Source organism: Callorhinchus milii, unplaced genomic scaffold (assembly GCF_018977255.1).
Source record: "Callorhinchus milii isolate IMCB2004 unplaced genomic scaffold, IMCB_Cmil_1.0 Scaffold24, whole genome shotgun sequence".
Lineage (NCBI taxonomy): Eukaryota > Metazoa > Chordata > Chondrichthyes > Chimaeriformes > Callorhinchidae > Callorhinchus > Callorhinchus milii.
In genome coordinates, this window is record NW_024704765.1 from 8,427,776 (window position 1) to 8,451,522 (window position 23,747).

A 23,747-nucleotide genomic window follows, 5' to 3' on the forward strand; every position below is an offset into this window, starting at 1 on the left:
TGCCAGGCTCGGGGCCAGGTCAGGGGTCAGTGCCAGGCTCGGGGCCGGGTCAGCAGGTCAGTGCCAGGCTTGGGGCCAGGTCAGGGGTCAGTGCCAGGCTCGGGCCAGGTCAGGGGTCAGTGCCAGGCTCGGGGCCAGGTCCTGGGTCAATGCCAGGCTCGGGGTGGGGCCAGGTCAGGGGTCAGTGCCAGGCTCGGGGCCAGGTCAGGGGTCAGTGCCAGGCTCGGGGCCAGTCAGCAGGTCAGTGCCAGGCTCGGGGCCGGGTCAGGGGTCAGTGCCAGGCTCGGTGCCAGGTCAGCGGGTCAGTGCCAGGCTCGGGGCCAGGTCAGGGGTCAGTGCCAGACTCGGGGCCAGGTCAGGGGTCAGTGCCAGGCTCGGTGCCAGGTCAGGGGTCAGTGCCAGGCTCGGGGCCAGGTCAGGGGTCAGTGCCAGGCTCGGTGCCAGGTCAGGGGGTCAGTGCCAGGCTCTGCCCCGCTCTCAGGCCGCTCCCCCTCCCGGGCCGAGGCCCCGCCTATCCCCCGCCTCCCGCTGCCGCTCGCACCGTCTCCCTCCCTCCCTCCCTCCCTCTCTCGCTCGGGCCGCGGCCTCGGGCTCCCGCCCCTCACCTCCCGCCCCTCACCGCCGCCGCCGCCGCCGCCGCCATGTTGCAGATGAACGACTCGATGGAGCCCGACGCCGCCGTCCTCCTGCCCACGGAGGGCATCGGCCTGGGCTTCGGCCCCGCGGGGCCGCCCGGGCCTCCCGCCGCGCACCCGGGCCCGGGCCCCCCCACCGCCGCCGCCGCCGCCGACTCCCAGGCCGAGGCCCGCGGGGAACCGGGGCCCACAGCAGCCCCGGGGGCCGAGACCCTGAAACCCTTCAGCATCAAAGACCCCACGTTACAGGCCCGAGTCAGGGACTACTTTGTCTTCAGGGTGAGGGCCGCGCGCTCCTGATTGTAATGGCATTTAATTAAACTCTCTCTCTCTCTCTCTCTCTAATGATAATAATGATAATAATATGACAACAATGATATTATAATAATAATAATATATTCTCTCTCTCTCTAATGATAATAATGATAATAATATGACAACAATAATATTATAATGATAATATACTCTCTCTCTCTCTAATGATAATAATGATAATAATATGACAACAATGATATTATAATAATAATATATTCTCTCTCTCTAATGATAATAATGATAATAATATGACAACAATGATATTATAATAATAATAATATATTCTCTCTCTCTCTAATGATAATAATGATAATAATATGACAACAATGATATTATAATAATAATATATTCTCTCTCTCTAATGATAATAATGATAATAATATGACAACAATAATATTATAATAATAACAATAATAATATATTCTCTCTCTCTCTAATGATAATAATAATATGACAACAATGATATTATAATAATAATAATATTCTCTCTCTCTCTAATGATAATAATGATAATAATATGACAACAATGATATTATAATAATAATAATATATTCTCTCTCTCTCTAATGATAATAATGATAATAATATGACAACAATGATATTATAATAATAATATATTCTCTCTCTCTCTAATGATAATAATGATAATAATATGACAACAATGATATTATAATAATAATAATATATTCTCTCTCTAATGATAATAATAATATGACAATAATATTATAATAACAATAATAATATATTCTCTCTCTCTCTCTAATGATAATAATAATAATAATATGACAATAATATTATAGTGATAACAATAATAATATATTCTCTCTCTCTCTAATGATAATAATAATAATAATATGACAATAATATTACAATGATAACAATAATAATATATTCTCTCTCTCTCTCTAATGATAATGATAATCATATGACAACAATAATATAATGATAACAATAATAATATATTCTCTCTCTCTCTCTCTAATGATAATAATGATAATAATATGACAACAATAATATTATAATAATAATAATATATTCTCTCTCTCTAATGATAATAATGATAATAATATGACAACAATAATATTATAATAATAACAATAATAATATATTATCTCTCTCTCTCTCTCTCTCTGTGTTTACAACGACCCGATAATGACACTGTCGTAATAATATAATAATATGACAACAATAATATAATAATAACAACAATAATGCAATATATTATCTCTCTCTCTCTCTGTGTTTACAACGACCCGATAATGACACTGTATAATAATAATATAATAATATAATGACAACAATAATATAATAACAATAATAATATGATAATAATAATATAATAACAATAATATAATAACAATAATATGATAATAATGACAATAATATAACAATAATAATGTAATAACAATGATATAACAATAATAATGTAATAACAATAATAATGTAATAACAATAATATAACAATAATAATGCAATAACAATAATATAACAATAATGACAAAAATATAATAACAATAATATAACAATAATATAATAACACTAACAACAATAATGACAACAATAATTATAATAACAATAATAATATAACAATAATATAATAACAATAATAATAATGATAACAATAATATAACATTAACAATATAATAACAATGACAACAACAATAATAACAACAATAATAATAATCGTTGCATTTGATATAGCGCCTTGTCCTGCGCCTGGGGACATCCTCCCGACATGAAAGGCGCTCTTGTTGTTGTTGTCACGTCGTCGAGACGCCCCTCAAAGTGCTTCTGCAGAACGTACTGCGTGCAGTGTAGTGACCGTGTAATTCGCGTGCGTGCGTGTGTGCGGGAGTGAGAGAGAGTGCGAGAGAGCAATAATAATAATAATCCTTGCATTTGATGTAGCGCCTTATCATGTGGTCGAGTCGCCTCAAAGCGCTTCACAGAACGTACTGAGTAAACTGTGTATTTTTGTGGGCGAAACACGGCAGCCAATGGGGGTCCCAGAGCGCATTTCAGATGCAAGCATTATTATTATTATTATTATTACTTACAAAATGATCACCGTGTGACAGTTCCTGTTTCTTTCCTTGTGTTTGATACGGCGCCTTGTCACGTCGTCGAGATGCCTCGCTGCGTTCCGCAGGATTTTGCAGGCACAAAATATACTGTACAGTCATTTCACTCTACAGTATATCCTGTGAAGCGCTTTCAGATGTCCTGATGATGAGATAAGGCGCTATATCAAATGTTTATTATTATTATTATCAAACACGCCATCTGATTCGCACGCAGCAGCATCCCCACAAACAGCCAGGAGGTAAATAACCGATTTTATCCAGGGGATTGTCGGCCAGGACACCGACCTGGAGAGAGAAACTCCCTTCTCTTTTCCAATAGTGCCGTGGGATCGTTAACATCCGCCTGAGCAAAGCACAGAGAGGAACTTAATGTCCCACCGAAATGGCGTCTATCAATGCTCCTGGAACATCAGCTTCCTCAGTGAGCTGGTCAATATTGTGAAAATGGATACTGGGCACCAAACGCACACCGTTTGATCCCTTTTCCCCCCCCACCTTTAAGTACTGCATCAACCCCTCCCCCCATGTTACAGTGTCACGAAGTCTCTCCTTGCCGTGAGCAGCATCTTGCATCTATACAGGTAGGATGAACATCTCAGGTTCGAAGTCCACCGCCCAATTGGTTGCAGTAGATCTTATCACTTCTTCCCCCCCACTGTGTTTACAGGGAATGGGATAGATACCAACAGGAATGTCTTTCTGTGTATGTAAGGGGTGATGTTATCGAATTTTTTGGGTTTCTAAAAGGTTAATGGGTGAGTTGGAATCTCTTTAACAGCCAGCCTTCTCTTTCCTCTCATCAGCCAGGAACCATCGAGCAAGCCGTCACTGACATTCAATCCATTGTTATGCCAACAGAAGATGGAGGAGTGCAAAGTGTGTGGTTGCTGACTGAGTAAGTGGGAGGGTTTTTCTGTGAACCAAATAGTGAGTGCAAGTCTGCAAAGGCTGGAGCAAATCTGGAATAATTGCTAACTAGTTTCTAACTAACCTTGCTATTCCTATTTGGATGTCATTCCAGTTTGTCATGGAATTCAGTGTTGGAATCAGAGGGTCAAGATGTTACGAAAAGTGATATTTATCTTTCACGATTAGATGTCTCTGGTTTTTGAGTAGGGTGTGGTCCAGTATTTGTTAATAATAGCTCTAAATAAACCTTATACAAGAACATACTGCAAAAGCCTTGCAGTTCATCTAGTTAGTCTGCAGGTTTTTTTTGTTAAATAACTGCTTCTACACTATTATCATACTCAATTACATTTTTTTACCAAATAGGTATCCATTTTCCTTATCAATCCCTTAAAACAGATCAAAGTACTTTTTTTCCCATTTAAAAGTGCCTATTGTATGCAGGAGTATCACCATCATGAAAGAAACATTTAATAGCCTGTAAAGTGTTCACGAGACGCCTGTTATCTTATGCCTGAGAAAGGCATTGCAGATAAATTATCTTGCGAGAGTGTAATTACTGCAGGAACTCAGAAGATGTCAGTGTAGACTGCATGAAAGAGCACCAGACGAGTTATTCTACAGCAGACTGAGCAGCGTGCTATGCGGCTTGATACTAAAAGGGACAATAATCCCTTTGTCTGTATTAAATACATTCAAATAAATAAACAGCCAGCAGTTTAGTTTAATATAATTTAACATAATTGTTTTTACAAAAATTGGATTTATAAAACAATTAGTTGGAATAACCACTTGATTCTGTTGAACCAGATATATAATCCTTAAAGAAACCTTGCAATCCGTTAAATTAGATCCCTTGTCAAAGTTTAAGAGTGACAAATCCTTAAATTGTGTTAACTTGGAAGCTGGTTCTTAAAAGAACTGGCAGAAAACTAGCTTCCACATTCAACTGAATTGAAGAATTTTTCACAATTCTGGACAATCTAAACATTTTAAAAGGCTAAGGCTGGGTCAGATTCCAGGCCTCTGGAGTCTTCAAAGAATGAATGCTGTTCAATAATAATTTTTAAAAAATTGTTTCCAGAACATTACAATGTGTTTCACCATTGTATTTTCTCGCTGTGGTACAGGATTGACCATTGGAACAACGAGAAGGAGAGACTCGTGCTCATCACCGATCGTTCTTTGCTAGTCTGCAAGTACGACTTCATCAGCCTCATCTGTCAACAGGTTATCCGGGTTTCTCTTAACGCAGTGGATACCATTTCCATCGGCAAGTTTGAATTCCCTCCCAAATCTCTCAACAAGTAAGTTTCTCCCACAAAATATACAGTCAATTTGCTTCACAGTATATTCTGTGAAGCACTTTGAGACATCTCGAAGACGTGATAAGGCGCTTTATCAAAAATGCAAGGATTAGTAACATGTATTTTACAGAAACTAATGCCCAACCTTAGCCACAGAAGTCAATGCTAAATAAAATGAAGATGTGGAGAGTTGACTTATAATTTGTTTCTACAGGAGAGAGGGGGATGGGATACGTGTCCAGTGGGACAAGCGAGGCATGCCATCCTTTCTCAACCGCTGGAACCCATGGTCCACCAACATGCCCTATGCTACCTTCACCGAACATCCCATGGCAAACGCAGATGAAAAGATTGCATCCCTCTGCCAGGTAAGAAGGGTTGAGCATGTTTCAGAACAGGCTACTGCAATAATACAGCGCACTCTGAATCATTTTGTCCCAGAACTGAGTTAAGGAAAGCAGAGCTCTACTACCGTGACAGTGAAACGCTAGTTAATTTTTCTTTTTTAAGGAGTTCTTAAAAGTCTAATTCTTAAACATTAAGATCTCACAGGCAGTCCAGGAAGTACTTCGGACTGGGCTTTGTACTCTTAAAATGGTTTCTCCTTATCTTCAGCGACAGTACAAACTTGAGAACGGGACTGCATAATTTGGGAATGAAAACATAATTTCAAGATCTGTTTTAATATTCAGCCCATTTGCTTTCTGATTGCTAAAACTGTATTGTCCAATGGGTTAGTTTTTATAATGACTTACTCTGCATTGAATCTCTTTTGATTACATTCTAGTTGGAGAATTTTAAAACCCAGTTAATCCAAGCTGTGAAGAAAGCTCACAAAGAGACACCACTGCCGGGCCTGGCCAATGGAGTGCTGATCCTAGAGCGACCCCTTTTCATCCAGACTTACATTGGCTTAATGTCGTTCTTCAACAATGAAGCCAAACTTGGGTATTCTATGTCAAGGGGGAAAATTGGATTTTAAGCCAAAGATGTTAAGCTTGCAACACCCAGTTTGGTAGATCTTCCCTTAGCCTCTGGGGTATTTTACTTTGCCTCTTGTGGCACCAATTTCCATAGTACGACCCCAATCTTCATTTGGGTAAATGGAGCATTTAGATGCATGTCGTCTTGGGGTAAATGATGCAAATTCCTGTACAGTGTATTTATAATACTTACCTAAGCTAGCATGTTGCACAGTGGAATTTAAACAGAAATGGCATTAGAATCATTGTGCACTGTACACCGACCGGGAGGGGGAAGTGGAGAAAGTGTTACATCCCGGAAAGCGATAAAAGCACCGTGTCCTTGTATCATAGTGGTGTTTGCATCCTAACTTTTTTGTACACATATATATTCTCACTTGTAGCTTGAGTGAGAGTGCAAGTCAGGCTTCTTTTCAAATTCAGTTGGATTTGGGCCCATATTGGGGGAACAGCTTGAATGCAGTCTTTCTACCTTTGGGTCCTAAGTTAAATTGCATAATGGCCCAAGGGCTGGAGAGATCGAAGTGGCGAGGAAGTGAACCGAAGTGAGACAGTTCACTCTAATGCTTGCTCAGACTCAAATGATTTTTTTTCTGATGGAAAGGAATGGTGCAATGTTGTAGATTTCTATCGCTTTACCTCTGGGTTTAAGAGGTGAAAAATTCCCTGGCGGCCATGTATTCCCAAAGTAGGATTTGTTTGAATGTCTGTAATGCTGATAGTGGACCTGAAACCACAGCAGTCGTTTGCCAAGTTACAGTAGTTTTTTTTTAAAAAAAGGGGAGGTAATAAAAGGAGATAAGACTTCTGGAATAAATTGACAACAGCCTCCCCGATGATCTAATTTCTGTGCCTTTTAGCTGTGTGCTACAATTGCATGCTGATATGGTGATAAACTATTAAACCGCTTATTTGGCATTGCAATGTTCAAAACGTTATTGTGCTGAATGAAAATTGCCTTTTTAAAAAAAAGTAAAGTGGATGGATAGGTATGAAAAACAGTTCTGCGAATGATATTAACCTGATAACCACAACTGTGTGTGTGAGCTATAGTGCCATTGTGTAATCATTCTAGAGAAGTTTTGCTCCTGTACACATTATTCCAGTGGTTCCAGTGCCAGGCTATGCTGATTAAGTGGTTTTAACAGCCCTAATCTAGAAAATGACACATCTGTCTGCCTGCTTTACTCTGCATTAAAAAAATACCAACACAAACAAAATGACACCAGTACTTGAAACTTCAGATATGCCCACTCTTGGCCCGGAAAGGTTCGGTCTTACTAGGTTTGCGGGTATCTTGTATTGAGAAACATCAACTGTGTGAGTTCTAAAGTCATCATCCTACTACTAGTAGGATTTTAAAATGTCTACATTTGAAAACCTGTGCTGTGTCTGACATCTAATTGGCAGAATCTTCCAATACTGGCGAGACAAATTACATTTTTTATTGAATGCAAATTTACAACAACAAATTACATTTGTATAGCGCCTTTCATATCGTTATATGCTGCATGGGGGTAGAATTAGTTATGAGTACTACCTTGAATGGAATTAATCAGGATGTATAACAAACCTCTGGACCCTCCTGGTTGAAATTACAGGGTACATTATTTTGCCACTTGAACTGTTGCTGGCAGTGGATGCGCATAAGGTCTTTGAGGCAAACCATTCATACAGCGATTAAAACCACAGTATTGATGTCTCTAAAACAAGAAATCATCCTCAACTCACTGGCCAAAAGAATTGCAATACAGATTTGAGGATGAACCAAATGCCAATTAACATGAATGACCTGTACAATTATTAAAATATGTTACTTTCCAATATAGTACTCTTAGTGGCCATTAGTTACCGTGTTACTAAGATGGCTTATACTATCACAATCCTGTCAGCAATAATCCAGAGCAGTAATGGAAACATTGATGTTGGCATCACCATGATCCTCTCAATTGCTGCATTCCTTTTGTTGAAGGCTCCACGTGAACAATACATTACAAATTGTACAGCATGAATTCTGGGGAAATCACATTCACCAATTGGTTCAATATCCCTTTGGACCATCTCCCCATTGAGCCAACCATTCCAATGGTCCACCCTCACTCACTTTGCAGGAAAAATTGGCAATGGCCAACCTCCAACCTGAAAACTCAAAACACGTGAATTAAAACACATTGAAATTTCGTAAGATCAATGGGAAAATAGTTCTCAAACCACATTACTGTACATATTAGATGCCAAAACCACGTTACAGGATTCTAAATATGTAGTCAACTCAGTAGAGCTGTCTTTACTTATTTGGAATTAGAATACACCTCATTTAAAAAAAAATCCTCGAAGGAGACTGCTTAGTCATTAATTTGAGAAATGGTGCCTGATTTCTCGGAACATGCTTTTAAATGTTGTGATGTATATTGAACATAATCCATTTTTTGTAAGCAATTTCTGTAAAAAAAAATTATCAATGCTAATAAAAGAGCGCAATTTTACTGTGCATCCTGTGCAGTTTTACTTTGTGCATCCTTCATGATCAGACAAACTATAAGTCAGAATCACAAGCAGTATTTACAAAACTACACATGTTCAAATTAAGTTAATTCAGCCGTGCTTTGCCATGGCAGGCTGGTATCAGTCATATCTTGGTGATGCAAAATTTAGTGGCTTGTACTGTCTGTTAGATGACACTCATCGTCCACTGATTATTTGAACATTCTCACCCGTGACCTGTATGAAGAAGTTCCAAGCCATTAAACTGAAATTTCAAAATAAAAACGAAGTGGGGATACATTTCCTTCGCTGAACTTATCTAAAAATTTTATTTTCACTAAGTGACAAATCGAAAGGTACACTGGCTATCCATTTTGGACTTTTATGTCCTACCATTCTTGGTAGCACAATCTAAATTCTCACTCAGATCTCGATGCTTTAATCTGAACCATTCAATTGTCCCTGAAACTCGTCTGCCAGTTAAGCAGTCTTCAATTCTAACTTTAACCAATGTTAGAAATTATACAATCATGCACATAACTCCAGAAATGGACAAAATCATAATTGATTGTAAATTTTATTGAAAATTCATAAATAGCATCTCTTTACAATTGTAAAACTACAAATATTTACAGACCCCAATCTAATCCAACGTTATACAGTATTCACACAGTGATTGTATGTGCTACATTTCAGTAATGTACTGTAGATGTCTTATACAAGTGTATAAATACACAGATGAACACGTTAATCTGGATAAGGAAAGGCAACCAATGTTTAATATGGCTCACCTTTATTGCCTCCTTTTACTGGTCACCCAAAGCACAGCTGACAAATGTGTGCGAGGCACACATGTCAATATGCCTGTATAAGTAAGGTAAATTGTTCAATTGTGCAAACACATTGTAGACTAAAATGTTTACAGCATTAACAGGGCCTAGTGCAATATCAGGTCCAACCATGTTGTAAATGTACATTCAAGTTTAGAACAAACTAATCCCTGTGGTATGAACCTTTTAAATACAATTAAAACAATACAATTTAAGTAATATTTTTGGTAAGTTCTGTGCTGAATGAACAATGGATAATGTCGGGGAACGGAATAGTTTCACTTTTTGGACCATGAACAAAATCAGCATCCAGCGGACTCCGAGGTTAGAAGTAGAACATTGCTCTGTCAACTTTGCCAAATAAATGTGATATAAAATGGACTGTAAAACCCAATTTTTGCCATTTTAACAAAGCTTTGCTATAATAAGCTGTAAACAGTGTCACATCCTATAAGCGGCTGTAGGTAATGTAGTTGAGTGTCAGTAGTTGTTCACTGTTCTCTTCCAGGAGCAACACACATTGGGCTCAAACAATAAACCAGGCATACCTAGCGCAAAACTCTAGGGTCCACTTGTACCCACTCTTCAATGTATCAATGTTTGCTTGCTTCTGTGGTCTCTAAATAGCACACACACATTTGATCTTTACTCAGCAGCACAAGAGAGTTCCCGTTGAAATGCCAGAATAACGATAAAACCTGGAAACTACCTAAAAGAAAATTCAGATTTCAGAACACACAAACCAACCCTTACATTTTCTATGAAATCACAGAAAGTAAGAAAAGAAAGAAACAGGCATCCATTTCACTCTAAACAATTAGAAATTCTTAACTTTGACCTGCTGGGAGAGTTCCCACGATCCAGACTCCACCCCTCCCACCCACACTCCCCCACTCCTACCTCAACCCCACACACACCAACCAGGCCCCCACCCACCCACACCCAGCTCCTCTTACCTTCTATTGGAACCTGCACAGACAAGCACCCTGAAGGAGACCACAAGTACACTTTATTGCTGCCAGTACAGATGGCTAGTCGTGCCCTGCATGGATCCCACTGGAAGGATCGGACAGCAGACACCTGCTCCAAAACCACAAATTGTGACAGCTTCTGCACATCCCAAATCCATACTGTGTTTGGCATGTTATCTTGTGGAAGAGAAAAGGAAAAGAAATAAGAAACTTTGAAGACGGTTAAAGGGGAAGATAATTCCATGAAGTACATAACTGATAGGCAGTACTCAGTGATTCTCCTTTCCAAATTCCCATACGGAGCCTTTGAACATCAAATTGTTGCAGATATCCCTCAGGAAAGTAAAATTGATTCCCTCTTCTTACACTAAAATACCACCGGTGCTCTAACACCATGGGTTTTACACATCACTCAAAACCTATCACCACAGATTTGTGACACAAATTCCAAAACAATTAACCTTCAACCTGCTCACAAAGACACATTAACATACCATTCCTGGTTGCTAAGAAGCGGTTATCCGGACTGAAGGCCAACAACCCAACACCCAATTTGGGATTGGCTCGATCTGGGTCAGGCTTCACTGCAGGTACTTGAACTGGAGGCTGACAAATTTCATCTAGTGTTAGAAATAAAGAAGGTGAAGACTGACCAATAGTAGCCTCATATATCCTACAAACACAACACTGGATGTTCTATCATGTAGGCATTAGGATGCTGAAAGTCCTGTCGACCAGGGCGACTTTACATTTTGTCAATGGGACCAACACTAATGCTTTAGTCAAAACCTGCTCTCAATGCTATAGAATCGTGCGCCATGGGGTGGGTGATAGGATGATCTGCACACAAAAGCAAGTTATTTATCCTAATCATGCCACTATGGATAGTTACATACTAGTGATCAAGGCACTTTCAAGTCACAGGACAAGGAAAAGAAAAGTATCTGCATTTGCCAGCAATAAGCAAGTAATCTCAATTTGGGCAAGTGAAGAGAGTAAAATCAATACTGCTGTTATCTACCATCTCCTCACTTACATTTACTATGCGAGCTGAACAAAGAGCATCCTGCAGTTCCAATCGGAGGAAGGGACAAGCCATCATTGCCAAGAGTTGGTCGGGTGTCTACTTCCTTGTAAATAACCTACATGCAGAGAGACACATGAACTGTGTAATTTTAGATATCCAATTTTACTTTTTTAGCCAGTCTCTGAATAAAGACAGTAGAAGGCAGGAGCTACCGTCCTAACATTCAGCAGTCACTGTGCAAAATCAGTAATTAATTACATCTTGCAGTAGAAAGACAGGGGTTCTCATTATGGAATCGCACACCCTTCTTAGGCCACCTTCCTATCCTCAAATCAAAGACTAACAATTCCAACCACATCACTAATCAAGGACAAACTTACACTTTTGGAGTTGCTGATATTTGGGGGATGTTCAAATTCTGCAATCTTTTTCCAGGTTACATGGTTTAGGATCCGTACCTAATTTAAATAAAATCAACCAATCAAAATGAAACTTGCCAAATAATAAATTGATTCTTCTGAAACATTTTTGAACAAATAACCATCTTCTTTTAAGGAAGGTTGATCTTGACACAAAGCCATATTTTCTTAAGGTATCTGGCAACAACGAATGGATAGGCACCACTCAAGCTTTAAGAGCTACACAGATAAAAATGAATAATTCTCAATTTCAGATTGTACAGATAGATGAAAGAGAATCCCCCCCCACACACACACACAGCACAGTTCCAAAAGCAAAAGATAAAAATGCCTCAATAGAGACAAAATCTTGTTACTTGTGTATCATTCTGAATGACGCATCACAACTTACTTTTTCATCGTAACTCCCAAGAGCCAGAAACTGGCTGCTTGGGCTCCAAGCAACAGATTTCACACCTAGAGACCACTCATATGCACTGTAAATAGATAGCAGTCGTCCATCCAAGGAGTACAAGAGAATTTTGTACTAAAATGAACAAAACAGGTTACATATTACTGGCTGGAGAGTAAAAAAAAACAAAGTTGGTACATTACTGAAGGAAGCACAGAATACTGAATACTGAAATGGCATTAATAATAATAATAATAATCATTCAGACGTTTCAAAACGCTACAGAATATATTGTAAAGTGGATCGACTATGTATTTTGTGGGTGAAATTAATCCCCAAATTTAAAAAGGTACAAGTACAAAGCGCTTAAAACTTTTGAAAATGAGGTAACAAACACAAAGATCTTCGGGAATCAAGGATTTCCCTCTCCCTCCAGGCACAAACCTACATCCAATTAAATGCACAATATGCTGGAACTCCAGGTTATTTGTTCAAAAAGCTCAGAACATCTCATACTCTAGCTTCTGTTTCAGGACTTTCACTCACCTCCAAACAGGAATCCCAGACCGCCAGTACACAGCTGTTGGGTGACCACTCAATACCAGCCAGATCCTGAGTCTCAGTGTCAAAATGCTGAGCAAACACATGAGATAAGTCACAAAACATCTGACAACGAAATTGCATTCATATGGTTTCATTTAATTTCCTCAGATGATTTCTGGAAATCATGGGAGCCTCCTAGCTTCTGAAACCCATTCTATTTTAAGCACTTTTTTATCATTCTCCGAACATGAAAGGTACAACAGAACTGTAAAATGTATTGTATTTTAAGAGCCACATTTCAAGTGAAATGTTTTTCTCCAGCCAACTAAGAATAACCAAATTTTGAAGTAATATTCATTCGTTCTAATATTCTTGAAAGTGTTTCTCATGATTTACTGAAGAGTAGCAACGGTTACAAAGTCAAGCACAGGAGGAAATCTGCACCAACATTGAGATCAATAGTTAAGTGTAATCTGTTTTGATGCACTAGTTTTAATGGTAGGGCTCCAGAACAGAGTGCACAGTGTAATTATGTCCCAGAAAAAGTACTGGGTCACAGTGCTCTAAAACTAGAACAATGTGGTGTTTTTTTTTAAAAAGTTCATTACCCGCAACAGCTGCCACTCACTGCACACAAAGATACTAATGTAATCCTTGCAGTCTCGTCTCTCTGCTAGAGCCATATAGTGTCCGTCCTTCGTGAAATCCATCCCTGCAGCCACAAACATCAAGACCATGGAGGAGATGCTGTCTTTACATGCATATTAGGTAAATCTTAAAGAGAAAATTCCTGCTAGGTTTTGGCAGTAAATAATGACAATTTTTAGCAGGTCTAACTTCTCAGACACAAATCAAGTAAAATATTACTGGTTTACAAGTGTTCCTCAGCTCCACAACATACTATTAACCTTCAAGACATGAATGTCAATCTACTTACCATGTTGACAGACCTTAGGATATTTGATATAAGACACAGATTTGGTGCACAGTGACCAGACGGTGATTCGCAGCTGTTAAGAAAGAGATAATGTTTATTTATTTCATTGCAGCATTGAATGTGGAACAAGGACAGAACTCCGACCTGAATGTGACCCAAGGAATTAATCTGTGCAAGCTTTCAACCCACACTTCTACATTGAATAACAAATCCCTTCTTGACAGCTGAAGTTACAGGAAACATAGGCAAGAATGGCAATTATGGCCACAACATTAAGCTGTACAACAGGTTAATAAACATTCTATACATTAACGTACACGCATTTACAGCAATAAATGTGAAGATGTACACTGCTCACACCAAAATATAAGACTTTGAATTGCATACCATTTCTTATTTCTATACATTATTCATCTGACACTATGAGCCACAATCATACCGCAGTCGAAATACACGGGCATGAATTTAATATTTGAAAACTGTTCATGGTTGCAAAATAATTTTTACCTATAATCATAGGCGTTTCACAACATAGCATTGAACATATTCTGTAAGATAATAAGTCATTGAATGCTTCCTCTGCCTTCATATTACTTGTATGCACTGAAGGTGCTACCTGTTGGAGTCTCATCTTAATCCATTTGATATAGTGCTTTTCACATCAGGAGGTGAATGTGACCGCAAATATGTGCATAACAATATCCCACAGCCATGAAGTGAATCAATAACCTTACGCAGAGAGAATACAAGAGGATCCCAGAAGAAACTCTCTTCCCTTTTCAAACAGTGCAATGGACCATTAACATCCAGCTGAACAGGCAGACTGGATGACTGTTTAACCGAAGGACAGTGCCTCCGATAATGCAGCCCACCCCCAGCACTGCACTGGAGTGTCAGCCTGGACTATGAGTTCAAAATCCCAGAGTGCACCCAAGTAACACTCATTTATTTTGTATGAGATCAAAGGAGAGAAAATTGAAAAGTTGGAGAAATCATGGTATTAAGATACTAACCAATCAGCTTAACAAAATAAGTTTATAAATCTTCAGAGTCACGACTGTTAAATGTCAGGTGACAAATAAAACTTTTAGATTCTCAGAAACGCTGGCCCACATTAAAATGTTACCCTGAATTGTTTTTTTGTTAAAGAACAGCTGAGCATAGGAGACACCTTTCGTTTCCAGCTGTAAAAAAGGCATCTTTCAGCTGTTGTTTTGCAAGAGAAAACGATCCTAAATTCTACCACTGTACAGATGCTTTTAAAATAGAAGTCAAGCTGCTGAGAGTCGCCAAACAGGGTAACTCGATAAGGCAAGGCAGAAGAGGCAAACTTAACTCTTTCAGGATTAGTGTAAATAAGGATGTGTTTTGCAATTCTGCCATTAAAAAAATCTTTTAAAGTTTATGAATATTAAACATAATAAAATGAATAGTGAACCTCCTATCTCATTCAGTCTGGCTCAGCTGCCAGAATGAAGTACAAGTGTCCCAACTGCTGTTGCCTGCACTCACAAACACAGGTCAACTGCTCACAAACACAGGTCAACTGCTGTACGAGCCAAATAATGATTTTAACCATTCCCATCATAAGGGATTTTTAAAGGTTAAGAGCAGAAGGATAGGCGACTCGGTGGCACAGCTCAGTACCAGATCAACAAATTCCCCATGACATTTGATGGCAGAATAAGGTGGTTCTTTCTGTCATCCACAAAAATTGTGAAGAGTATTTAGACTCTAAACTTTATCCTGGATCAGCAAGATGAATTATGTTACGGTAAATATCCTTCCCAGGTACAAATTCTCATTTCTTAATTCCCCAAACAAAAACAATCAGAAATGTAATTTCAATTCACTTCTTTTGCTTCTCCCTTCAGACCTAGCTATATATTGGCATAAGCACCTGGAATTAACTGGGTGTCGGTTCATTGCAATGCAGGGCTGGCTGGCGCTGCTGAAAAAGTCTGACAGGTGCAGGTTTGGTAATGGTCACTGTACAAAACACAACGGAAAAAAATATCAACTTAAATAGCCATCAATTTGTAACACAGACTCTGCTCGGTCAGAGGGGCTCTTTTCATAGCCATGTCTGTCAACACAGGATTTTGTAGGATAATTCAGCACGCATTCCACAGCATAAAGGATTCAAACCAAGATAGCAAACTCCTCCAGTTCTAATTGGTGAAACTCAAATGAAGAGTAAGGTGACAACATTACTAGTTATGGAACAGAGACATTGTGAAATGGAGCAGTTATGAATACATTGTTTTCTCAGAGTGTCTCTGATAGCCATTAAACAGTTCCCAGGCAAAACCCCTGCCAAGGAGAAAAAAATTCTATGCGCAGCGCAGAATTATTCAACTAAAAAAAAGTCAATTCAGCCCAGCCCATGAAAACAGGAGCCCTGTAGCTCAGTGGTTAGAGCACTCGCTTTGCAAGTGAGAGACCTGAGTTCAATTCCAGGCAGAGGGCCAAACCTTGGGCAAGTTTCCTTACTCCACACAGAGCCTAATAATAATCCCTCCAAAAAACCAAAAACAATAATTAAATTGGTCATTTTCAATCTACGACTGTTTGTGGGACATTGCTGTGCGCAATTGGCTGCCGCGTTCGCCCACAAATATACAGTCAATTCACTTTACAGTGTGTTCTGTGAAGCGCTTTGGGATGTCCTCCTGACGTGAAAAGCGCTATATCAAATGCAAGGATTATTATTATTATTATTAAATGCATTTCTTTCAGAGAATAGCACTAAATTATTTAAGGGCTGCCATTGTCCACATCTACTAGGACCTTACAACTTAAATCAAGTTATGGCCCTTGTGCAGTCAAACAGTGGTTTGAATTGATGAACTTAAACCTACGTTATAATGGGGGGGGGGGGGGAAGATTTATAAAATGGCTGTTGATCAGTGCTACTGGGTCGTCAGAATGCTGCTCACGTCAACGCAAATCGTCTTGCAAGTGTTTCCAACAGAAACAGAAAGTGTTGCTCAGACATTACCTAAAGCTGGAAAGCCCTCTTCACCTGTACTCAATATGAATCAAACCAGCACCAACTCTAGAAGGGTCCACTTCTGGTCCACCGTGCAATATACCTTATTTATATTGAGGTCTGACTACAATCCCTCTCAACTCAAGAAAACAAGTTGAATCTTGTTGGCTTACCAGAAAAGTTAACAAGATCAATCTTTGACAGATTTTGTTTACCCTTATTGGGATATTCTTTCCACTTTCAAATCAGTGTTGGTTGCTAGAAACAAACTATTCAGAAAAATCCATTCCCAAAGCTGGGCTGAGCACAGCATTACACTGAATGTAATTTAACAATATCAGCATAATATTGTTCTAACATCGCATAGAATATTCGACACTAACCAACTTTTGTAGCCACACAACACAATAATTTAATTGTGTCCTTCTCCACGATCCTGCCTTGGTGTTTTCATGAAGAACCGAGGGGAAAGGATGGGTGTGCGTGAGTGTGGGGGGAGGGGGGGGGTGTAGGAAAGAAGAGAAGGAATGGAAACAAAATCTAGAATTCCAATCTTCATACAAATCTCTTATTTTGGTGCACAAACGAAGTCCTAAATATCACTAGCCAACATCTAGCTGTTGGTCTGTCAGATCACTCACGTGCAATGAAGGGAGCCCATATTATCAACAGGGTGCTGACTGAAATAAATGGGTGATGTCAGACCAAGTGGCTCTAGCTGGCTGATGTAAGGCCATGAGAATAACCTCTGTATGATGCTCATTATCAGATCCAGCGCAGAGAGGGACAGTCTACAGATCACAGACATGAATCACCACTCTGATTGCATCATTCTCAACAAGAGAAATCTCATTACTGCAGTCAAAACGCTCGCACGAGATTGCAACAAAGGAAAAAAACATAAACTCGTGAGGGCCAGAAAATAGTTCATACTTTTTAATATTAAAAAGTAGTTAGTCTTATCAGAATTTGAGATCCTCTACTGTGGAATCTACAATTCAGTAAAACAGGGCTCACTATCAGTAGACCTGCTTCAAATCTAAGAATGGCCCACGTGAGCATCTATTTCTGATGCACAAGAAGCAGTATAGGAACAAGTTAACACGCACAATTTTTTTTAATGAGGACCAGCTTGCTCCCCAGAAGCTAGTATACAGGGACTATTAAAGTAATTTAATTAGCACATTCGGAAGGAATGTTCCTGGCAGAAATATCAGGCTTGGAAATGGCATACCCAGATCAAACGCACAATTGAAAACTGAACTATAGAAGCACGCAGATAAAGCTTCACATTCATCACACCTTCCTCTGCAACAGGCATATCCGAGAACTAAGTGCATCAGATTTATTCAAAAGTTAAACAAAAAGGGAAGAATTCAATGCAATTTGTTTCATGATCAGAGGTTCTTGCCATCTTGAATTTTCTCTCAAGTATTCTGTCTAGTATTTCAGTCCCTCCAAGCACAAAATGGATTAAATGTACAGCTTTCCTGTGTTCAGGAACTACACTGAAAATACTTAAATGTTCACCTGCAAATTTTCCCTCAGCAAATGCTTGTGTGTACCATTTCTGAACTTCCTGAGGGCTGAGTAATCGTCCTACAAGAGGCAAGGTATATGGATTAGCAAACTGTGTCTATACTTTCCATGTTGGCAAAGCTGAGTGGAAGTCTAGTAAAATAAGCACAGAGCTTTATTCCGACAGACGCCAATGTCACTTCAGCCAGTCTAGATTGGGGGGGGGGGGCGTGTGGTGGTGGGAGGGTGAAGGCAAGTTCAGACTAAGCAGACAGACCGCCTCCAAACCACACCAGCCGGAAGAATTTCACACCCCACGCGTCAGAACGTTGCAGCCATGTTTTCACAAAACAGTTACACTGCAGACTTTCTAAAGGCACCTGTTTGCATTTCAGCCAACTTAAGGTCATGAGACAGACTGCTTTTCTGGCACTCTGCCCAAATCCCTTAAGCGTCAGTCAGAAATAAAACTACTGTACATCACACACTCTGAAGAATATAGTTATCTTACTCCTGCATAAACTGTAAAAAAAAGCTTAAAACACAAAGATTAGTAGCATTATAAAGCAATGTAAAATTTAAAATCACCTCCCCACAAATACTTGTTGATAGATTTTAATGAAATAACACCTAGTTAATTCCAGATGCCTATGTCAATATAATAACTCAGTTTATAGGGAGGAGCAAAAGAAGCACATCGGAATTACATTTCTGAGCAAAGCACTTGTCCCTCTTGCTCACATTTCAGGAAAGCATCTGAACTACCCAATGCTCTCTGGAAAGCACACCTATGTGTATACTATTCTTCATAAAACATGCAAACAGAAGAAGCATTTTATCTGGGAGTGGGTGAAGGAGGAAGGATTGTTTATGAAATTGATCATCAATTCCCAGACAGCAAAGACCAGTAAGTATCATGTGATTTATTGTACTTTGTATTTCATAATTAGGGTTGGTGAAAATTGATTAAAATTTTTAAACTTATACAATATCATACAATAATACAAGGAAATGGTGGACCTTAGATACAATATAAAATTATTGGTGCATTGTCATTCTTTAAAGGTTTTTGAAAATGTATTCGAACATTAGAACGCAGTAAAATTCTCAAGCTAGACTAATGACAGTACTGCAGCAGCTAACACTACTGGAAATACCAGTATAGCAAATGTCAGCTAAACAACTGCTAAGCATTGAATCCTATTTAATTCAGGCTACAGACAGCAACAGTTGAACTGTACTGTAAAAGGGTGGTAACTTCACTTACATGGAACTCTGTAGTATTGAGGACGTGACGTCCATCTGGGCTCCAGCGCGAGGCCACCAGCCCAGCAGATCCCTCGTCAATCTTACAGTGCCAATCAGGTTGCTCTAAGGACCAAACCTGTTTTTAGTAAAAGCAAAAGTTAAATATGAACACAGTCTACACAAGCAGTCTACTATAAACAGGCAGCTCCTCTTACGCTAGCTAAGAGTCCGAGAAAAGCTAACTACCTCAAACATTAGAGATTTAGAAGACAACAGACTGGACCATGAAAGACTGGCGCTGGATACCTCTACAAAGGTAAAGCTATTCTAACTTGCATGCTTTTCTGAATATATAAATAGCGTGCAGTAGAATTCAGATTTGAAAACTAGATTTCCCAACAGTTATTATGGCGAATGGGCACCTAATATGAACATGGCGGCTTGTGTCAATAACGAAGTAAGATTTTTTTTTAAATGATACAATAATTAAGTATAATAGCAAAATGGATAACTTAGCTCAGAATATATATTTGAAATATTAGTAGAATGGATTGATTTGCAAAGAAATGTATTCTTTTTCCAAGCATTGTGCATTTACAACTTTGTTCAGAACTTGCATATTTGGTAGGAGTTTGCAAAAGATGCTCCACAAACCAACATACGTATTAAAACCATATGACCAACCTTCTGACCTGCATTCAGGTACTTGAAAGTGGTACACAGTCTGCTAATAATTACAGTACAAGTACCAAACTACACAATACATGCCAGGCTCTCCAGGGTCTTTCAAAACTCATTGTTCCTCATACACAAACACATACCAGATCTATCCTGTAAACACACACAATGGCACGATAAAGTTTGGAGAAGACGAGTGGGCAATTGTACGAGAGAGCATTATATGGCTATTGCAACTGAGACACCAGGCGGCTCAGCAGAAAAGATCACAGCACTCATTTCCCCTAGTAACACTCACAGCATAAAAAGCTTCCTCCCACTGCATCATTATGATTCCCAACAGCCATCAAGAGTGACAAAAAACTCCAACACTGTAAATTGGAAATTCTAATTTCTGCAGGCTTGCTGTGAATATTCTATTGACAGTAGATCTCACTAATTTACAGTACATATTCACGTTCCCCCTTACTATTTTTAAATATACATTTCAAGTAGCAATCCAAAAAACTAAAAAAAGGTTTGGGAAGCAAAACAGTTCCATAAATCAATTTAAGATCACCCATTATACCTGGGAAATACCTCTGAATGGAGAACGAACAAGCAAGGCTGTTAAAAGTCACGCTTAGTCATTTTACAAATATCATCATAATGGCAGAATAATTTTAGTGAACATTGTATTCATAACAAAAGGGCCCTCAATGCAGGACAACCATTAGTGATTTTTTTTTAAAAAGTTATTCTCAGACTGAGGTATTCTTCAAACAAGTTTCTCTAATATCATCATTGCACAATGACAATAATCAGTAACAAAATAAAGTTATAAAAACTTATGTAACACCTTGACAAAAGGTATTCAGTTGTCTCTGATTCATCAGGGAGGATAAAGATTAGGTCAGATTAAGGTTTGGGTAAGCTAAACAGTACCCCCTCCGTCCTACATTAATAATATCTTCCTCTCCCCACCCCTGCCCCCCTAAGCACACACACCACCTGTTGGCTGAATACAGACAAGCAAAACAGTCAACATCTTACAAAATGCGATGTGCGGTTCACGAGTCTGCCTTGTCAACTGAAAGATATTTTGTCTGTCTTAATTTGCAAACCAGATTGCAATTTCCAGACATCAAAAGCAGTTTAATTTATGAGACCCTGAATTTATGAGATCATGAAAGACTGTACAGTGCAAGCAACGCCAGAGAGCAAACAAGCAAGTTTTTGCTCTCCAACCTTCACCCCCTTCTTTAAAAATTGTCAACTTTTAAAATGGTCCTTTATCATTTTACAAATATTGAAAATTAAGCTGCATTTTATTCAAGCAACTGGCACTTTAAAACACACACACATTACCTGTACAAGTCCACGCTTATACATGGCACACAAGATGAAAAGAGAGTCTGCGGACCATTCAATGTACTGAACCTGGTCCAGGCATGTGTATAATTGGAGGACCTGCAATGTATGCACATCTCGGATTACCAGTCGGTACTGAACACACGTGGCCTGTAATACAAAATGAAAAAATACATTAAGCATCAAAAACTTTTAAAAATATTTATCCTCTCAGCTTTATACTCAAATTTGCCCATTTCTGGGTGACTTGAATATTCAAAGCTATTCCCGACATAGAACTAAATCAAAAGGCCATGTAGTTTAACAACCCTCCATGTAAAAACTTTTTTTTTAATTTCCCTGTTTTTCCATTTGGATGATAATCATCAATTTTACATTCCTCTTGTTATTTAGCAAAGTTCCGCAAACAGCCATGAAGTGAATGGCCATTTTTTTAAAAATCTGAGTGACCGTTAGCCAGTAAACCAAGAGAAGACTTCCTTCTCTTTTCAAATAGTAACATCTTCCTGAACAATCGGATAGGACCTCAGTTTAACATCCCATCCTAATGACGGCACCTTAAACAATTCACCGAAGTGAGCGTCAGCCTAGACTACGAGCTCAATCTTAATGTGCGACCCGGACCCAAAATCTTCCGCTCGAGAGGCACTGCCAAGTAAATAAAACAGGCCGACAGACACATGATCCTTGCATTAGATAAAGCACCTGTAATATCAAAATATCTCAAACCACTTCACATGCAATTGCTGTCAAGTGAAGTGACTGTGTATTTATAGATTAATACAGCGGCTAATTTGCACGCAGTCCCCCCCCACTGGCGAACAACCAATTTATCTGGAGGGTTGTCGACAGGGCACCAGGAGAAACTTCCCTCCCTTTTCCAAGTGTCGTCGGATCTTCCACACACATACAATACTAGTGTGGCACTTCAGGAAGGACAGCATCACAGAACACTACCTGCAAACAGGGCTGGACAGCAAGCAAGCAATGGAGAAAATACCTAAATAGCTTTGACAGGACCTGCAATGGAAACAACACACGGTGAGCGTTGAGTCCCTGGCACCAGGGCTGGTGCCCCAGAGGCCAAGAATACCATCAAAGCTGACAATTAAATAGTAATAAGTAATAATCCTTCCATTTGAGGCAGCGCCTTCCCCCCCCACCACCCCCACCCCCGAAGAGGATGTCTCCGCGCCCTTCAAGGGATTCTCTGTAAAGTTCACCGGGGACTGTGTATGTATTTTGTAGGCAAACACAGCAGAGGATTTTTTTCAGCAACTGCCCCACCGACAGCTACAAAAGTGACAGGAGTTGTGAGGAATAAATGGGCCATCCGATCGATCGATAGATAATCGATAGATAGATAATCGATAGATAGATAATCGATAGATGATAGATAGATAATCGATAGATAGATGATAGATGGATGGATAGATCGATAGATCGATAGATACAGCGCGTGTAACCGCCAAAACGTCTCGAAGGGACTTCGCGTCCGAATTGGGCTTTCCAAAAAAGCTTTCGAGTGACCGGTGCAGCTTTGTAGAGAGGGGAGTAAAGGAACAGGCGGCGGCGCGGGGCCCAGAGCGGGATCGTTAACCTCCACATCGACAGCAGCAGCTGTGTGAGAGAGACAGACACACACACACACACACACACACAGAGGAGGGGGTGACTTCCATTCCTACCGAGTTTCTTTTGATTATTTTTTGTTTTTTTTGACTCGGTGCCGAGCAAAAATCCCGCCCCCGGGGGCCCCGCTGCTCAACCAGGGCCTCAAGCGGAGACACAACCAACACGGAGCGAGGCCACTCACCAAATATACGCCGTCAGGCGAAAGGCTGCACAGCTGACTTGACTGCTTGAAGGGCTCGGAAAAGTTCATCGTTTTCCCTCCTTCCTTCCCTCCCTCTCTCTCTCGCTCGCTCCCTCTCCCGCCCAAGGCGCCGCCAACCAACTCCGAGCGCGCGCGGCGACCGTTAAACCGTCACTCGTTTTAGGGGGGCGGGCTCCCGCCGGCCGGAAGCCGCGCGCTGCCCTTCCCCCCACGCCCCCCGCGCGCCTACGCCGCCCCTCGATTGACAGCAGGTCCCACCAATCGGGTTGAAGGACGGGCGGCCCCGCGC

The 23,747-nt window shown here is 40.0% G+C and overlaps 2 protein-coding genes across 3 annotated transcripts; one reads left to right on the forward strand and one right to left on the reverse strand.

Annotated features, from left to right (window-relative positions):
• The first annotated feature begins 641 nt into the window (after nucleotides 1-641).
• Nucleotides 642-8,724, forward strand: tprg1l (tumor protein p63 regulated 1-like). The gene is made up of 6 exons (XM_042343496.1): nucleotides 642-722; nucleotides 798-914; nucleotides 3,838-3,929; nucleotides 5,074-5,250; nucleotides 5,465-5,618; nucleotides 6,038-8,724. The coding sequence occupies exons 1-6, from the start codon at nucleotides 642-644 to the stop codon at nucleotides 6,230-6,232; spliced, it is 816 nt and encodes a 271-aa protein (XP_042199430.1). The 3' UTR covers nucleotides 6,233-8,724.
• A 551-nt stretch (nucleotides 8,725-9,275) lies between these two features.
• On the reverse strand, nucleotides 9,276-23,629 carry wrap73 (WD repeat containing, antisense to TP73). 2 transcript variants are annotated; one of them, XM_007902089.2, is made up of 12 exons: nucleotides 23,438-23,629; nucleotides 21,619-21,771; nucleotides 19,613-19,729; nucleotides 13,836-13,908; nucleotides 13,507-13,610; nucleotides 12,902-12,988; nucleotides 12,356-12,490; nucleotides 11,926-12,003; nucleotides 11,555-11,660; nucleotides 11,013-11,138; nucleotides 10,504-10,695; nucleotides 9,276-10,256 (listed from the first exon to the last, which is right to left on the reverse strand). In XM_007902089.2, the coding sequence occupies exons 1-12, from the start codon at nucleotides 23,504-23,506 to the stop codon at nucleotides 10,141-10,143; spliced, it is 1,356 nt and encodes a 451-aa protein (XP_007900280.1). In that variant the 5' UTR covers nucleotides 23,507-23,629; the 3' UTR covers nucleotides 9,276-10,140. The 2 variants fall into 2 exon arrangements, with proteins under 2 accessions (XP_007900280.1, XP_007900282.1); XM_007902091.2 differs by lacking the exon at nucleotides 11,555-11,660 and having other exon boundaries at nucleotides 11,013-11,124.
• Nucleotides 23,630-23,747: the final 118 nt, after the last annotated feature.

Coding starts and splice junctions, on each gene's coding strand:
- tprg1l (XM_042343496.1), top strand. CDS start 642: ATGTTGCAGATGAACGACTCGATGGAGCCCGACGCCGCCGTCCTCCTG. Junction 3,930..5,073: donor AGTGTGTGGTTGCTGACTGA/GTAAGTGGGAGG, acceptor GCTGTGGTACAG/GATTGACCATTGGAACAACG. Junction 5,619..6,037: donor AGATTGCATCCCTCTGCCAG/GTAAGAAGGGTT, acceptor ATTACATTCTAG/TTGGAGAATTTTAAAACCCA.
- wrap73 (XM_007902089.2), bottom strand. CDS start 23,506: ATGAACTTTTCCGAGCCCTTCAAGCAGTCAAGTCAGCTGTGCAGCCTT. Junction 21,772..23,437: donor CGCCTGACGGCGTATATTTG/GTGAGTGGCCTC, acceptor TTTGTATTACAG/GCCACGTGTGTTCAGTACCG. Junction 13,909..19,612: donor TCAATACTACAGAGTTCCAT/GTAAGTGAAGTT, acceptor CTTTCTTAACAG/CTGCGAATCACCGTCTGGTC.